Raw genomic sequence first — 19,089 nt, 5'->3', positions numbered from 1 at the left:
AGAGCTTCAAGTTACTGACTGACAACCATCTTCAACTCTCGAGATGATGGTTGCATTCATGATCTACAGGGAGTTATATTTAGCGGTAAGGATACTAAACATAACACCGGTAAGGTACTGTTAATTCGTGTGCTCCCAGTTGGCAAGTAATTAGGTCAAAAGAAGGGGAGGAGTTTGGAAGGTGCTGACAATCAACAAGCCGCTTATCGGAAGTAAAAGTAATTCTTGCTACACAAATCCATAATTTTATTGATTATAGGGTTTGGATTGAATTCAAAAGTCCCAATAAAGCCCTCCTTGAGATAGGCTCAATTTCAAAATCAAAAGAATCCTTCGGAGATTAATTTAAGATTGAAAACCAACCCTTAGCTTGGTTCGAATTTAGCTCATTCCATAAAAATGAGTTCAATCCTTAGCTTCAACAAGCTGCTCGGATAGAAAACCAACCCTAGTTGAGTAGTGCTTCAAATTCTACTGACCACTTAGCTTTATGTAGAGCAACACTAGCAAACGCGAGCTTGTGCAGCTGAAAAAATAAAACCACAGAAGTCTGCCTTCTGTTATTGTTTATAGAGCATAAATCTTCTCAAGGTCAGAGTTATATTCATCAGCATCAGATATATTTGCCGAGTACAGTGACCATGAGAATGACTTGCTTGCACTTGCCCTTCTGATGCGTCTCTGAGAGTCGTTGCGGAAGAACCCACAATGTTGTCGGAAAACAAAGTAGCACATACTAGCAAGCGTCCCAACAAGAATTGGTGCTCCCATCAGGGTTATGGTGATAGCCATCCAGGAATGTCCCTTCCCCACAACAACAAAAGCTATCGACAAAAATGCTCCACAAGTGCATGCGCAAGCAGCCCACATTAGCTTGTTAACTACTGAAACAACCTGCTTCTGAGCCCCCGTGTCCCAGGCCACCAAAGTGATCTGAACCACCACAACAGCCAGAGAGATGAAGAGGGATGTCGCGTTTAAGAGGCAAAACACACGAAAGCCTACTTTGTCAGCAATGTAAGCCTGCCCTGCTTCTGGTTCATCCTTTATATACTGACCTGGTAAACTAAATAATGCCACAAAAGCTATCGAGGCAAAGAGAGTAGCAACAACTGTAATAGAATTGGTCGTGTTCTGTACAGCTTCCCGGTGAAGCTTCTTTAGTTCCTTGGCGATACCAGTAACTCGTCTATTGGTTTTTTCATTTTGTATGAGTTGGACGCTTACTTCATGCTTAATATCACTCACAGTCCTCTTAAGTTCCATAGCTTCATCTACTTGGCCAATGTATCTTGCATGCTTGCCACCAACCTCCACAAGAGCTTCCTTGATTTCCAATGAAGATTCTCCATATTGGAGTTTGTCAGCCAAATCCATTGCAGTTTCTCGCTGGTAATTAATGGAATTGACATCGATCGATGTATAACTAAGCAATAGGTTTATTATCTGAAATATATAGATAACAAAATGTCAGGAATATGAACATCAGTGGAAATCACAAGAAGGCAGCTTTTCTTAAATATAAGTTTTATTCAAGGAACTACAAAAGCATGCATAATTACACTGTTTCCAGATTTTAAATATCCTAGAGACACCCTAATGTATTAAAGACATGAAATTCAGAGGACTATGTTTTGTGACGGAAACTTGAAATTCAACAAATATAACCTAGAATAAGTTCTCTCATTTTCATGTTATCATTCTAGCCTAAAAGTGTCCCTCTATGTTGTTGGTGTGGAAATATGCACCAACGAAGCAACACTGTTTGCCTTTTATTTGCATACTATGTCTTTTTATAATCTTGCACCCAAATCTCCCTAATTCGGTGTACTTCTTGTTGGTGCATATTTAAACACTAACAGTTGTGTTCGAGCCAATAAAGGGAAATAATCTGAGACGAGAAATTCCCCATCAAGTAGGTAGTTCATTAATCAGAAATTCAAGGTTGTGGAATGTTAAGTTATCATGTGTCTTTTGGTGTTAGAAGCAAGAATATAAATATACATTGTGCTGGAAGTATCAAAAGCATATAAATTAAACAGAAGAATGCTAGATAAATAACTAATGACAAGAAGTTCATCAATGAAACATACCTGCGGACGACATTTCCTTGTAGCTATATGAACTGCTGTATTACCCTTCTTGTCACGCTCAGTCAGTACCAAGTGATCGGCATGTAATATATCCTCTACCACTGAAGGACACTGACCCTTTGCAGCCATATGGAGAGCAGTTTGACCTTTCTTGTCTTTGATGCTGACAATTCCAGGATCATGATATATCAGCGTTTTCACCATATCAACAAGGCCATATCTAGCAGCCGTGTGCAAGGCAGTTTTTCCATTTTTCCGAACTGCTCTTATGCAACTAACATCAGCATCCAAGATAGCCTTAACCACATCTAAATGGTCTTTCACAGCTGCTGAATAAAGGGGACTTGTATTTGAGGAGTCGCATGACTTGCAAAGCTCAGGCCAAACACTCAAAAGTTCCTTTACAATTCCTAAACAAAATAAAAGTCAAGACAATATCAAGTTAAGAAACCTACTATCATCAAAACCTCTATCAGTCATGCTAACCACTGCAAATTTTTAAATTTTCGAGACCCCTTAAGGCTTCTGAGAGCAGTATAGAAAAATTACTAATTTCTTACCTCTACTTTCAAGATAAAGAAGTTTTGTATGCACAAAAGGAGAAAACCATTCAAAATGACATCATAAATGTTCAGTTCTTTCAAATAAGACTTCCTTACAGCAGACATTCTATACCATGAAACTAGAACCTCCCTGGATTAGTTAGTCAATCAGTTAATAATTCACAACTATTATCATTGATTTGTTTTGATCGCCGCCACACCAATTTTATAATACCCTTATTACAGCAAAATAGACATAGCCATAAGTTGGGAAAATGTATAACAAACTTTTAACTATAGAGATATAATCAAACTTTGGCACATGATTTGAAGGTTCAAATTCAGGTATTTTGTACATATTCATGACACACAAGATGTTGTGGTTCTCCCGAAGACACAATAATCCACTAAATCCTCAAATCCAAAGCATTTGAATCTCCTTCAATGGACTTTAAAAACAGCCACAGACACTCCATCAGAACAAACTTACCATAAAATGAAAAAAGGTAACAAATCAAGAGCTGCTACTTCAGAAACAGCCCAATTACAAAACCGAACACCAGCTTAAATATTAGTCTTTGTCTCGATAATTTTGAGATTAAATCAACTTAAATTTAGTCTTTGTTTCGATTATTTTGACAATCAAACCAATCCAGTTAAAACACCCCGCAAAAGAATTAATAAAATAAAACAAACAACACAAAAGATGAACCACAATCAAACATACCCAGATGGCCCCTCTTAGCAGCAACATGAAAGGCATCCAAATCAGACTTGGACCTGATCTTCACAATATCAACATCACAAAATTTAAGCAAGTAACTGAAAACCTCTTGAAAATTATGATCAGCAGCCACATAGAGGACAGTCTCCCCACCATCATTTTGCATAGCCATCAGATCAGACACCAAAGAAGAGCCATCAGGAGCCTCAACTTTTGTCAACTCATCAATAATCCTTTTCAGGGCTTTAAGGTCACCGGATCGGACGGCCGAGAAAAAAGATTGGTGGGTGATGAACCTGAGTGACTTTGAGTCCATGATAGCATAACAGCTCAGATTGTTGAATTCTAGCTCAGTTCTCAGTACTCACCCATCTCAAACATGTTTTCCTCTGCATAAATGCGAGAAAAGAACAGTAAAAACAGAACCCACTTGGCTATTAAAGTCTTTCTCCTCCTCTCCCTCTGAATCTTCCTCTTCTTGCAATTAAACGACGAGAAGACTTGACTAAATGTGAAAGAGACTTAAACATAAAATACAGAAGTCTGTAGGCATCTTTCTTGCAACCTTTTTCTTTATGATTCTTTTCACAATATTAATAATTTCTTGGAGATTTTGATTAAGAAAATGGGGTCTATATTCTTTTGACAGCAAACACCATGTGGGGGTAGTAGACTTTATCCTCTCTGTCTTCATTTTCTAAAGACAAAGAAGACATCACACTGTTCCTTTCTTTTCTCTAATATTTGTCTAATCTAATGCAAGACCAGGCACAGACTTTGATTGAGCTCTCTCGCAGGCTTCACTGTTCCTAGTAAGTGGTGACTACCATCAAATTCTGGTAAAACGTTATGCATACGAATTTGGAATTTTCGTGTTTATAAATAACTATAGTAAGTCCTAAACATCTTATCAACATCTTGAGTGCCAGACCGACAGGTTTAACCATAACTGTGATCCAGTAGTCCTGTCTAGTTACAGTCGATACTAATTGTTTTGAATTGGGATGAAGCATGAGCGAACTGGTCTAAATTTATCCAATCACAGTTTAATACCTCTATATAATTTTGCTATTTTATTTAACTTATTTGAAGGGAAAGTTTATTTTTTAAAATTTAATTTTTACGAAATGAACATGCAACACCACCATAGTGATTAATTAACATTTTTCCACCTAATGTTTGGTGGAAAAACACTTTTCTATCTATGACTCATCTTAATAACACTTTTTCATCCAAAATTATAGCTTTCATTTGTTGCTCTTGTAAAGTCTGGTTCGTATTTGTTGATTGATGCTAATTGAGTTTGAATTGAGTTTTGTATTATTGAAATTAGAATGAAATTGAATTGATTGATATATCTATGGTTGATTGGAGTTTGATTATAGTTTGATTATGGTTCGATAGTTACTGGAAAAGTTGATTGGGTTGTCTTGACTCTATACACATTGAAAGTACTTGTTTTATGATCGGATTGAGTATTTCTTGTCACTCACATTTCATCTCAAAAACACTAACTCATTAGTTTCATTTTTTTTTGTTTTGGTTGAAACCATTGTTAATAAGGGGTTGATTTGTAAAGCTGAAACTTTTGTTGTATAGGCTTCTAGAAATTGTTGTATAGTTGAAACTATTACTTAATAATAGAAGTCAAATATTTTTGTTGGCAGTTTTTGTAAACATTATAACATCAAGAATTAATACAGGTTTTCAATCTCTTGTGATTAATGAAATAATTCAAGATTTGCCTTTATTTTCAGTTGTCATCTTCATATATCAATTATCAGGATAAATTAGGCAAGTTAATTATAAATTTTGAGTAGTTAAATAATTCAATAAAACTATGTATACCCATTTTTGGTACACAATTTGTGTACACAGATGAGGTGTTATCATGTGATTAAATGTTTCTTTATCATATGATGACATATGTTTTAAAATCAACTAATTATATAATGACACATCACTATGTACATGAATTGTGTACCAAAAATGGGTACACATAGCATTGCTCTAAATAATTTTATATTATTAAACATATGAAACAAAAAAAAGTCAACTTATAAGGGTATTATGGTAATTATATATTTTATGATATCTTTTCTATTAACGAAGTTATAATTTAGATAGAAACATATTGTTAATGCCAACCCGTGTTTTTATACCAAAACTTGGGTGGGAAAATGTCATTTACTTTTAATTATGGTCCAAATAATATTTAATGATTAAATAGATAAAATTATTTAAAATATTATTTTTAATACTTATTTAATCAACCACTGCTACAATTGTTTGTTGACTCAGAGTAACCTTTTTACCGGGTCAATATTTGATCTAACTTTGAAATTATTATGTCTTATTAGTTAAGGTTCGATACTATTTAAGTATGAAGTTGAGATTTTAATTTAATTTGAAAATAATCTAATTCTAAAACCAATCCAAATAAGCTTGAATTCAAATGTTTAAATTAATTTGAATTCGAATCGTTTTACGAAAATAAATTCAATTTTTAACTTGAAACTTGATTTGTTTGATTGAAATTTGAGTAATTTGATTTGAAACAAATCCCATCCTATTATTACTTATTCTACAAACATAAAAATTAAGTTAGAATCTCTTGATTGAAAAAAATAATGGTAGGTATTTCTCAATTTACAATAATATTATCTTTAAAAAATTCAATACCATTCATTAGACCATCTAAATAAAATAACAATATTTTTATATATGTTATTAGATCAATTAATATGAATTATATTCTAGGTTCAAACTTATGTATTGGAGGGATTTTAATAGTTTTATAGAGAATTTTTTATCAGGGAAATTATATTAAATACCCATTTTACCCTTTTATTAAGTAAAAATGTCCATTTTTTCTATTCTTAAGCAAAAATGCCTATTTTTCCTATTCCTAAGGAAAAATGCCCTAAATTTTTTTTAAAATACCAAAATTATCCTTTATCACATCTATATAAACCTTCTCATTCTCACTCTCACTCTTATTATATACACTTCTCATATTACTCAAATACTTACTCTCACTCTCATTTTTATTCAATATCAATTACTATGGGTCCGTTCGGAAGGAAGAAGTTTGTATGTTTGAATTCAAATAAAAAAATAAATTCGTGAAAAAAAAAAATTTATACGAATCTTAACTCAAAATTTAATTTTATTTGTTAAATCTAGTTTATATATCATGTAAATGGGGTATTTGAATATTAGATAATAATTTAGAGGTTAAATGAAATGTTAGAAAAATATATGAGACATTTTGAAATTACACAATATATATAAAAGATTTAAATAACATGTTAAGAATAGATAAGTATATTTTGATACAAGACAACATACAAGGGTATTAAATAAAATATTAGATAATTATGAGTGGGTTAGATGAAATGTTAAAAAATATGAGGGATATTTTGATATTAAACATTGTAAGAACATTTTAAATGAAATGTTAGGAATAGATAGATACATTTTGATATAATACAACTTACAAGGGTGTTAAATGAAATGTTAGATAATTATAGGGGATAAAAAAATGTTAAAAAAATATTGAAGGTATTTTGATATTACACAATATATGAAGGTTTTAAATAACATGTTAAGAATAGATATATTCATTTTGATACAAGACAACATACAAGGGTGTTAAATGAAAAGTCAAATAATTATAGAGGGTTAAAAAGATATTAAAAAATATGAGAGTTATTTTGATATTAATCATTGTAAGACTATTTTAAATAGTTATTGTGGACTTTTTATTATAAATGATAATTTTTCTCCAAAAATATGTCATTGTAGGATCGATAATTAAAATGACTGGTTATACATCGATTCGTTACCAAGGAGAATGGATTCAAAGTGATGACAACACAATGAAATATGTTGGAGGATCTAAACTATTGATTAAAATTCTCTCTGAAACAACATTTAAGGGATTTATTTAGTTTTTGAAGGAGTCTTGCGATCTTGATCCAATTAAAAACTACCTTCAACTATCTATGAACTTAAGAAAAAATGAGTTCGACTGTCTCGTACAGATCCAAAATGATGAAGATGTCTAAAATCTTATTGATATACCTCAATACTTATAGGAATGTATTCCTATTTTTATTACATGTTCCCCTATTTAAGGACAGGAAGAAGAAGAAGAAGAAGAAGTAGAAGAAGAAGAAATTAGTGAAGTGAGAAAAGAATATGATTTGAAAAACTTAATTGATTTTAGTAATGACGCCTTGTATATTGCAAACTCGTGGGCTCATGGAGAGAAAGATAAGGTTCCCCACTGGGGTGACTTCGATGAAAATGGCATGACTGATATTCTTTTTAAAGAGGCAGAGCTCGAGCATAAGCCACTTGTTACCAAGGGTATGAACAATTTGCAGCTTGAAGATCCTATTTTGGGTGGTGAAAATTATTCTGGGCTATTTTTTGACAATGTCCCCATCGGTCCGTTTAAGTGGCTTCCTAATTTTTCTTCATAGCCATCAACATCATCAAGTGGTACAAGATCGATCTGAGAGGAGAATGCTGTAAAGTTTGATGATATTTTTCATAATAAAGAACAATTGAAAGATACTATGAAGCAATTTGCCCTACTGAAAGGATTTCAATATAGGGTCAAAAAGTCTAACAGGGGGCGATGAAATATTAAATGCAAGGCTGAAAACTATCAGTGGTATATATCTGCAACCAAATCCAAAGTCGATGCAATGTTTTAAATCAGTCAAATGAATCTAACCTACAAATGTTCAGTTGATCAAATAATGTCATATCACAGACAAGTTGGGGCCTGAGCTTTAGGTCAATTAATAAGGTCAAAGTTTGTATTAATTGATTGAATTTATCAGCCTAAAGAAATAATTGTGGACATTGCCAAATGGTATAAAATTGACATTTCATATTCACAGGCTTAACGGGCAAAAATTGGGCTTTGAATTCATTAAGAAGCTCACCGAAATAATCATTTATACTCTTACCAGATTATTGCTATAATTTATAGTGTACTAATCTGAAAATCGTTACCGCTATTGAAATGGACAATGACCATTAATTTAAGTATTTTTTTCATAACATTAGGATGTTCCATTCGTGTATTTAGAGAATATCTTCGACCTATTATTTGCATTGATGTTATTTTCCTTAAAGGTCAATATTTAGGTCATTTATTTTTTGCGGTGGGCCTCGATGGTAATAACCAGATATACCCCATTGGTTTCTGTGTAGGTAAAAAAAAGATCATGACACGTGGTGTTAATTTCTCAGGAAAATTAAAGAATGCATCCATGATATGTCCGAATTGATGATAATCTCGAATCGATATCATGTTATATACTCTTTAATGGCCGAAGTCTTTTCAGATGTCCACTATAGATGTTGTCATCACCTTCTATATAACATGTGAGCGAAGTACAAACGAGACTCAAAGGTAACGTGTTTAAACAGATATTAAATTTTTATTCTATTTAACATTTTTATAAATTTTTATCATAAAGTTCTCATATTATTTATTACCTTGTAGGTTGTGAGTGCATATTGGAAAGTCGCGTAATCATATACAAAAGCAAATTTTGAGGCTATGATGTGATGAACTCTCAAGCTAGGGCTTATCTAACTGAGATCGAATTTGAGTGATGGAGCATAACACATTTTTTGAGGCATCAATACAACATCATGACAATTAATATTGCGGAATCATTTAACTCCTTTGTAAGACATGCACAGGGTCTGTTTATCACAATGCTCGCTGAGTTCATTCATGGTATCTTATAGCGATGGTTTTACGAGAGGAGAAACCATGCAAGTACATACCCAATTGTTAATAATTATTTATTTGAGCATGTATTTCTTCCCTTATGTTTGTTATTAACATATATGTTGTTAATATTTTTTTAAATTACAGATGAATACCCTAACTTTATCACCCCTTGGACGGAGGGGAAGATCAGTCGTCGTTTGTCAAAGTCTGCATGCTTAGAGGTTCAGCCAATTACACTTATTTGGTATTAGGCTATTGGTTTTGGTGGATACATGAGCATTGTGGACTTCAATGAAATGTCATGTATGTGTAAAAAGTTTCAACTTTCACATATTCCATGCAAGCATATCGTTGCTGTTGCAAGACACATGAGGTTCATAAATATCAATGCATGGGTTCATCCATTATTTTGCACCGAGTTTTACTATGCAATATATGAGGAACCTGTCAATCCTCTTGGAAACCAATTAGAATGGTTGCATGCACTAGAAAAAAAAAGTTATCTTGCCCCTCGTTCTTGATAGTGGTTGTCTGGATCGCTCTTCCAATAGAAATCAACGTCCTTTACAAGGGAAAAATGTTACACTCAGGATTTGCAATCGTTATAAGGAACCAGGGCATGTTCGAACCCAATGTAAAAACCCAACACCAGTCCCAAGCTCTGCTCCAGAGGGTTCATTCAAAAAAGGTAAAGGATCGAGATCTTAATAAACTTTTGTTTAGTTGTATTAATTATACGATTCATGATTGTTGTTCAAATAATATGTAATCGATGTAATTTGATTATTATTTTAAATATGTAATTGTATTCACATGTGATGTAATAAATTTAGTGAAAATAATTTCTTCATTTCATATTTGTTAAAATGAGTATTATTCTTCCAATTATTAGAATTAACTTTTCCTGATTTGATTAATGTATGTTTTACCTGTGTATTAAACTGAACTTATAAAAATCAATAAATTATGTCATTGAACATGAACTATATTAAATAAACAATAATAATATTAATGTTAAAAACATTTTTGAGTATTTCACTAATACCATAATTTAAAGTTAATAACATCACTCTAGTTTTATATAATTATTTCCGTGACAAAATTATTTAAAAAATGAAATCAAATGCATATTTATATATAATGATGGATAAAATACATCATACATATACACACATACAATAAATATATACATAACAATATTTGAAAAACGATAAATAAACAATGATCGAACTAAATATACATCCATGATTTACTCGATACAGTGAAAATACAACTGTGATGCTAAATGCAGACGTATAGAGGTAGATAACTCTCGAGAAAAATCTATGCTCTATGACAATGCCAAACACTTAAAAAAGCGTAACATAATGTCAGTATGAATGTCGTGTATGGTGGCATCTGTCGTTCAAGACACCCTATATGCTATGAGCATAATATCTCAGGGTTGTACACCATAATCAATCAATCACGGAAATCTATAACTTGAGTTATCCAATGTGCGCAGTTGAAGTTTATAGGAATGAAAACCTATAAACAATGAGAAATTAGAATGGATACACGTGTAGATTATATTATAATTCAATGTAAATTATAATGAAAATACTATTATGCTATACCATATCAACCATCCCCCATGGTTTGTAAAATAATCCCGGGGTATAATCTACCTCAACCATTTTCGTGAAGAACCCAAGAAACCGATACTTCTCTGTCGGTGTGGTCTACCAACTGTTGAAGGCCATCTCAACATGTCTTACGAAGAAAGTGTGGGCAGTCATCCAACGCTATGAAATAGTCACATGGTGATCATCTTAGTGCTAACATAATATAGCCAAAAAAGAATCCATATGCTGAAATGATATAAAAAACTTGAATTGTGTTAGTTATTGACAAATATATAAAACTTTTAACTGGTGAATATAAAACTCAACATAATTGCAATATTTAATAAATCAATTGACTCAATGATTAACAATTACATACTTGATCACTAGTAAAAATAGTGCTTACATGACTCCAAGTAGGAACGTCTCGTATACGCCACCTAAACATTCATGGAGATGCATGGATATCAATCATATCAACCCAATCATACAAGGTGTCTAGCGTCTCATATATCCAATACTGCAATATAACCATTAATGATTAAAATAAATGAAGTTGTATTTTTGTCGATTAAAATATATAATCAATAAATTTAAATTTACCTGAAATACAAATGGAAATCCGTAGAGGTCATATTTACATATTTCAGGCATTCGACTGGAGCAGACTCTGTCACTTGCTTGTGACATCGATTCGTACTTCATCTGCCACATTGTAATGCCCTAGGGATAAGAATTAAATCCATCGAGATGATCAACCAACTATAAGTATTCGACAGATACTTTCTTTCGTTGATCATTCCCTAACAACACCATATAAAGACAGTATAGTAAGGTCATCTTGATGACATCAATATCGTCATCCCCCCATGGCCTAGCCAAAAAACACCCTCTATGCCGTGATACTGCACCTTCAGACAACCTCAAAAGTATGTATCTTTGATCCTATGTCCAGATGAGCAGAGAATATACAATGAAAGAGCAGTGAGTCAGCTAAAGGATAACTCTATCATCAAAGAAAACTCAAACAGGCTGAATCTCCTGTCATCCCTGTTAACCTTAAACTATAACTCATCTCTGACAGAAGACCGATGTAGCTATCATAAGAGAAATGCATGAACCAACACTCTGAAAAATTTCATATCGGGTAGACAAAGGAGATTCCTAAAACATATCCTCTCAAACAGTCGAAGTTGATCTAGGGTTAGTGTTGACTTAATCTTGGACAATGCAATGTACTATGCACGACATATATCCTCTGCCCGAAAGTGTCTCGACTCGTCAGGGATTCATTGCAAAAAATTTGAAAATTTTGTAAGGCATTCATAAAAAACAGACATATAAACAAATGTAGAAATAACAAATAAAAAAGGCCAAACGACTATTTCCCACCCAAGGTTTGATGTTTTCTCAAGTTTTCACCCTTTAACTATGGAAACACCAAACACCCACCCATGACTGGTTAAATTTAATCAAACCCTAATGTCTGAAAATTTTATCTATTTTTGCCCCCCTAAACTTTAAAAACTAAAATTTTTTCTCAGCCTAAGTTTAAAAAAATGGCAGTTTCACCCTAGGGTTTGGTTTTGAAATCTCTGGCGACCTCTTCGGCTCTGTTGCCGATGACGTCTCCCTCCCAAAGCATTCTCTCCTTTCGACGATCCCTTTCCTCCTATTTGGAGGTCCGATCAACGTCGAAGACGTCTTGGGAGACGAAGAACTTTATCGGGGAAGACGAAGAACTTCATCGGGGAAGACGAAGTTCTTCGTCTTCCCAGCCATCGTCTTCGTCTTCCCCGATGAAGTTCTTCATCTCCGAAGGTGTCTCCGACGTCGATCGGACCTCCAAATAGGAGGAAAGGGATCATCGAAAGGAGAGGATTCTTTGGGAGGGAGACGTCGTCGGCAACGGAGCTGGAGATTTCAAAACCAAACCCTAAGGTGAAATTGCCATTTTTTAAAACTTAGGCTGGGGAAAAATTTTAGTTTTTAAAGTTTAGGGGGGCAAAATTTGATTCTATTTTAGTTTATTTTTAATATTATAGAGAAAATGATGATTTTACCCTTACCACCGTTAGGGTTTGATTAAATTTAACCGGCTATGGGTGGGTGTTTGGTATTTCCATAGTTAAAGGGTGAAAACTTGAGAAAACATCAAACCTTAGGTGGGAAATAGTCGTTTGGCCAATAAAAAAATATTGAAAAATAAAAAATAGAAAAAAATCAAAACAAAAATGACAAAAATCTGAAAAATGAAACTGAAATTTCAATTCTACTCACTGAAATACCCTAAAATATTAATAATCCAAAAATCGCTTAGAAATCTGAAGAACACGAACCGATACATCCTAAAATGGCAAATATTGAAAAAAAAGGAAACAAAATTCAAATTATATATGTCAAAATACCCTAGAATGCCAACAATTGAAAAATCGATCAAAAATCTAAAAAATACAAGTCGATCTATCCAAAAATGATGAAAATAGAAAAAATGCAATTAAAATTCGAATTCTATACGTTGAAATACCTTAGAATGTCAACAATAGAAAAATTATTTTAAAATATAAAAAATACGAATCGATATATCCTAAAACGACGAAAATAAAAAAAACAAAACTGAAATTCAAATTCTATACATTGAAATACCTTAGAATTTCAATAATCGAAAAATCATTCAAAAATATGAAAATACATGTTGATATATCCTAAAACAGTGAAAACAAAAAAACGAAATTCGAATTTGAATTCTATACATTAAAATACCCTAGAATGTCAATAATTAAAAAATCATTCGAAAATATGAAAAATATGAGTCTATCTAACCTAAAATGGCGAAAATAAAAAAAAGAACTGAAATTCGAATTCTATACGTTGAAATACCCTCAAATGTTAACAATAAAAAAATTATTCAAAAATCTAAAAAATACGAGTTGATTTATCCTAAAATAGTAAAAATCGAAAAAAAGGAATTGAAATTCGAATTCTATACGTTAAAATACCCTGAAATGTCAACAATCAAAAAATTATTCAAAAATCCAAAAATACGAGTTGATATATTTGAAAATGAAAAAATTCAAAAAATGGTAAAAATAAAAAAAAACGAAACTGAAATTCAAAAATACGAGTCGATATATCCTATAAATAAAAAAATCGAAATATCGATCAAAAATTTAGTCATTACATAGTAAAATGTGTCTAAAAAAACACAAAAATGAAAAACCGAATGTCAAATTAGAAAACTACATATCAAAAAACTCTAAAATAGGAAAAACAAATATAAAATTTGAAAACTACATGTCAAAAAACCTTAGATATGAAAAATATCAATTTACCCCCTTAGAAAATTTCTACTAGGAATAGGTCTAATATTTATCCCTTGCTCCCTCAGCAATTTTTTAATCTCTTAGAGCACATGTAGTTTAAAAAAAGTAAATTTCCCCTTAACCCACGGTTTTTATGCATTAGCCCACAGTTTCATATAAAATTTCACAAAGACCCCTAGTGGACTACCCCTTCTCCCCTAGCTCCCTAATATTTCAAAAAAAGCTACTTCTCCCCCCAACCCACCATCGATCTCTCCTGACCGTGGGAGAATTCCTCCTGTCCATGGGATCCACTGTTCCCACAAACAAGAGCGTCAGTGATTCTAACCTTTTTTTTGGCCCAAAAATCGTCGTTTCTACCTCCAATTTCAATATAAACCAAATCTACATATCCTATAAGGCAAAAGGACTATTTCCCACCCAAGGTATGCTGCATTCTCAAGTTTTCCCCCTTTAACTTTGATAATCCCAAATACCCATCCATGAGCAGTTAAAATTAACGGCGGTCTCTCCCTTCCGAAGTTGTCGTCTTCGTTTGGGAAGACGAAGCTCGACGAAGCTCTTTGTCTTCCATCGCTCCTCCAATGTCAATTGGACATCCAAATGGGAAGAGAGAGACCGTCGAAGGGAGAGGAAGCTTCGAGAGGGAGAGGGCGTCCACAATGAAGCCGGAGATCTCGAAACGAAACCTAGGGTAAAACTGTTATTTTTTAAAACTTAGGTTGGTGGAAGCTTTTAGTTTTTAAAGTTTAGGGGGATAACAATAGATTATATTTTAGTTTATTTTTAATATTATAGAAAAATAATGATTTTACCCTTACTACTATTAATTTTAACTGCTCATGGGTGGGTATTTTGGGATTATCAAAGTTAAAGGGGGGAAACTTGGGAATGCAACATACCTTGGGTGGGAAATAGTCGTTTGGCCATCCTATAACACAAAACCTCTCAAAAAATTCAACCAAAACAACCAAGAATTAAAACATTTTATGCATTGTTCAAAATCAGAACCTTAAAATTTTAAACCTCAAATTCTCTCTCAAATCTCAATAATCTTAATAATAAATTGATTCTCTGCCATTTTCGATCACTGAAAAACATGATAATCGATAGAAATCTCTTCGCCTATGGGAGACGCAAAATTCTTTGAATTTGCACAATAAAATCGTGGGAAAATAACGGAGAAAATATGTAAAATTCTTGGTTTATATATAGGGGCAGTTTAGTCATTTCACAAAAGGGGGCATTTTTGCTTAATCCTAATTGTTTAAGGTAATTTTGCTTAGAGCCCCTTAATTTAAGACATTTAATATAATTTCCCTTTTTATCAATTTTAAGGGAGGATCTTTGATGATTATATGAGTGCATTTAATTTATTGCTAAAATTGAAAAATTACCTTAAAAATAGATTATTTAAAATATTATTAAGTATAAATAATTATTATGCTGCTTAGAGGTAATAATACTAGTATATTATATTATTTTAATAACTGTATGTATAATTATTTTAAAATATTTTTTATATTTGCTATTATATTAATTAAAAATGAGAATATTTTTATCTTACAAAATTAATAATTATAATTATAATAAAATTAAGATTACTAAAATATTTTATTGCAAAAATCTTTATTACCTTATAATCATATAAAGTAATGTCAATAATAAAATATAAATTATCAAATTAATTTTTTTATACATCAAAATAAACGCTCCTAAAAGTAAAATTCATTAACATATTTCATATTACGTGATAACAAAAGGATATATGAAATTAGACCTTGGTAGTAAAAAACATTATTGGATGGAGGGAAATTATTAAAAAAAGGCAAAATTAAGGGGGTCTAAGCGAAATTGCCCAAAAAATTCAGGTTTAAGCAAAAATGCCCAAGTTTTGTGAAATGAAGAAACTGCCCCTATATATAAACACAGCAAATTTCATTACTTCCCACGGTCATTTTACTATGCAAATTCAAAGAAAATTCAAACTTTCCCCTTTCCCACAGTCATCCCACGGTCGAACCTCATTTCTGCCAATTTTCTTGCTTTTCGGTAACCGTAAATGGTAAAGAAGGTTAGTATATCTCCCGTAATCTTGTTTAGAGCAAGTTATTGCTCATATTATTGAGATTTGATTGAGATTTTTTGGTTTGAAATTTTAGGGTTTAGGGTTTGAACAATGCTTAAAATGTTTTGATTGGTTGTTTTCGTTGAATTGATTAAGGGGTTTTGTGTTATACAATGTGTAGATTTGATTTATGTGAAAATCGGAGGCCAAAACAACCAAAATTTAGTCGAAAATGTCTGTTGAAAGGATCGGCAGTCCGACCGTGGGAACAGTGTTTCCCACGGTCAAACAATTTATCCCACAGTCAGCAGACATTGACCGTGGGTTAGGGGGTAGAGTGACTTTTTTAAAATATTGGGGTGTTAGGGAGAGTCCTTAGCCCACGTCGGGTTTTTCTGAAATTTCCCACGTGATCGTGGGTTTGAAACGAAATTATGAAACTGCCCCTCTATATAAACACAGCAAAATTTCATTTCTTCCCACGACAATATTTGAGATTTCACTGTGCAATTCATAGAAAATTCCAAAGCTTCCCACTCTCCCACGGTGAACCTCATTTCCGCTGATATTCTTGTTTTCCGGCAACCGTAAATGGCAAAGAAGGTTAGTATATCTCCCGTAATCTTGTTTGGATCAAGTTATTGCTCATATTATTGAGATTTGATTGAGATTTTTCGGTCTGAAATTTTAGGGTTTACGGTTTGAACAATACTTAAAATGTTTTGATTCTTGGTTGTTTTTCGTTGAATTGATTGAGGGGTTTTGTGTTATACAACGTGTAAGTTTGATTTATGTGAAAATCGGAGGCTGAAACGACCAAAATTTGGCTGAAATGGCTGTCGAAAGGATCGACAGTCCGACCGTGGGAACAGCGTTTCCCACGGCAAACGATTTATCCCACGGTCAGCAGACATTGACCATGGGTTAGGGGGTAAAGTGGCTTTTTTAAAATATTGGGGAGCCGGAGGAGATTTGTTAGAACACAATGGGTTTTTTTGAAATTTGTCATATAACAGTGGACCTTTTCAATTAAGGAATTTTCATGAGGGGGTAAATTGAGAATTTTATTATCTAGGGTTTTTGATCATGTAGTTTTCGAATTTTATATCTGTTTTTTCTGTTTTAGGGTTTTTCCATATGTAATTTTCAAATTTGAGATTCGATTTTTCGAATTTTGGTGCTTTTTGACACATTTTATGATGTAATGACGTAATTTCAACTTAATATTTCAATTTTTTCGTTTATAGGATATATTGATTCGTGTTTTGGAATTTCAGTTGCGTTTTTTCGTATTTTGTCTTTTTATGATATATCGATTCGTTTTTTTCAAATTTTCAAATGATTTTTCGGTTAGTGATATTTATAGGGATTTCAACTGATAGAGTTCGAATTTCAAATCCGTTTTTTTGATTTTCCCCGTGTTAGGATAAATTGAGTCTTCTTTTCAAATTATCTAACTATTTTTCGATTATTCATATTCTATAGTATTTTATCGTATAGATTTTGAATTTCATTTTCGTTTTTCATTAAGATTTCGCCATTTCAACTTCTAGAATACGAATTTCAGTTCTGTTTTTCCTAATTTTATTGTTTCAGGATATATCGACTCGTATTGATTCATTTCTGATCAATTTTTCGATTATTAACATTAAAAAGGTATTTCAACGTATAGAATTCGAATTTCAATTCCTTTTTTTTGAATTTCACCATTTCAAGATATACCGATTCGTATTTTCAAGATTTCCGAAAGATTTTTCGATTATCATCACTTTAAGGTATTTCAACGTATAGAATTCGAATTTCAGTTTCGTTTTTTCGAATTTCACCATTTCAGGATATATCAATTCGTATTTTCAGGATTTCTGAACAATTTTTTGATTATCGTCACTTTAAGGTATTTCAACGTATAGACTTTGAATTTCAATTCTGTTTTTTCGAATTTCATCATTTCAGGATATATTGACTCGTATTTTCAAGATTTTCGAATGATTTTTCGATTATCATCACTTTAAGGTATTTCAAAGTATAAAATTCGAATTTCAGTTCTGTTTTTTCGAATTTCACCATTTTAGAATATATCAATTCGTATTTTTAAGATTTTTGAACGATTTTTCGATTATCGTCACTTTAAGGTATTTCAAAGTATAGAATTTGAATTTCAGTTATGTTTTTTTCGAATTTCACCATTTTAGGATATATCGATTCGTATTTTCAAGATTTTCAAACGATTTTTCGATTATCGTCACTTTAAGATATTTCAATGTATAGACTTCGAATTTCAGTTCCGTTTTTTTGAATTTCACCATTTCAGGATATATCGACTCGTATTTTCAAGATTTTTGAACGATTTTTTTATTATCGTCACTTTAAGGTATTTCAAAGTATAGAATTCAAATTTCAGTTCCATTTTTTCAAATTTCAGTATTTTAGGATATATCGATTTGTATTTTCAAGATTTTCGAATAATTTTTTGATTATCGTCACTTTTAAGGTATTTCAAAGTATAGAATTCAAATTTCAGTTCCATTTTTTCGAATTTCACCATTCCAGGATATATCGATTCGTATTTTTAAGATTTTCAAACGATTTTTCGATTATCGTCATTTTAAGGTATTTCAAAGTATAGAATTCAAATTTCAGTTTCGTTTTTTTTATTTTCGTCCTTTCAGGATATCTTGATTCATATTATGTTATTTTCGATCGATTTTTCGATTGTTAATATTCTAGCGTATTTGAACGTATAGAACTCAAATTTCAATTCTTATTTGTTAAGTTTTGTCATTTTCTTTTTGATTATTTGGTATTTTTCATCTTTTTATGTTTTTTCCACAAATACATTTGTTTACATATTTATTTTTATGAATGTCTCAACAAATTTTTAAAATTGTTACAAGATATTTTTTGCAAAAGAAGACAGGTTGACAGCGAGCTGTGAATCCCCGACAAGTGCAGACACTTCCGGGCAGATGCG

The 19,089-nt window shown here is 32.1% G+C and overlaps 1 protein-coding gene across 1 annotated transcript; it reads right to left on the bottom strand.

Annotated features, from left to right (window-relative positions):
* Nucleotides 1-225: 225 nt before the first annotated feature.
* On the bottom strand, nucleotides 226-4,196 carry LOC123216719 (ankyrin repeat-containing protein At2g01680-like). The gene is made up of 3 exons (XM_044637248.1): nucleotides 3,363-4,196; nucleotides 2,094-2,503; nucleotides 226-1,446 (listed from the first exon to the last, which is right to left on the bottom strand). Exons 1-3 carry the CDS (start codon nucleotides 3,673-3,675, stop codon nucleotides 568-570), a joined length of 1,602 nt encoding a protein of 533 aa, XP_044493183.1. The 5' UTR covers nucleotides 3,676-4,196; the 3' UTR covers nucleotides 226-567.
* Between the last annotated feature and the right edge of the window lie 14,893 nt (nucleotides 4,197-19,089).

The sequence above is a fragment of the Mangifera indica genome, chromosome 5 (genome assembly GCF_011075055.1).
Source record: "Mangifera indica cultivar Alphonso chromosome 5, CATAS_Mindica_2.1, whole genome shotgun sequence".
Lineage (NCBI taxonomy): Eukaryota > Viridiplantae > Streptophyta > Magnoliopsida > Sapindales > Anacardiaceae > Mangifera > Mangifera indica.
Note: the sequence above shows the minus strand (reverse complement) of the source record. Positions and strands in the feature narration are given on the sequence as shown.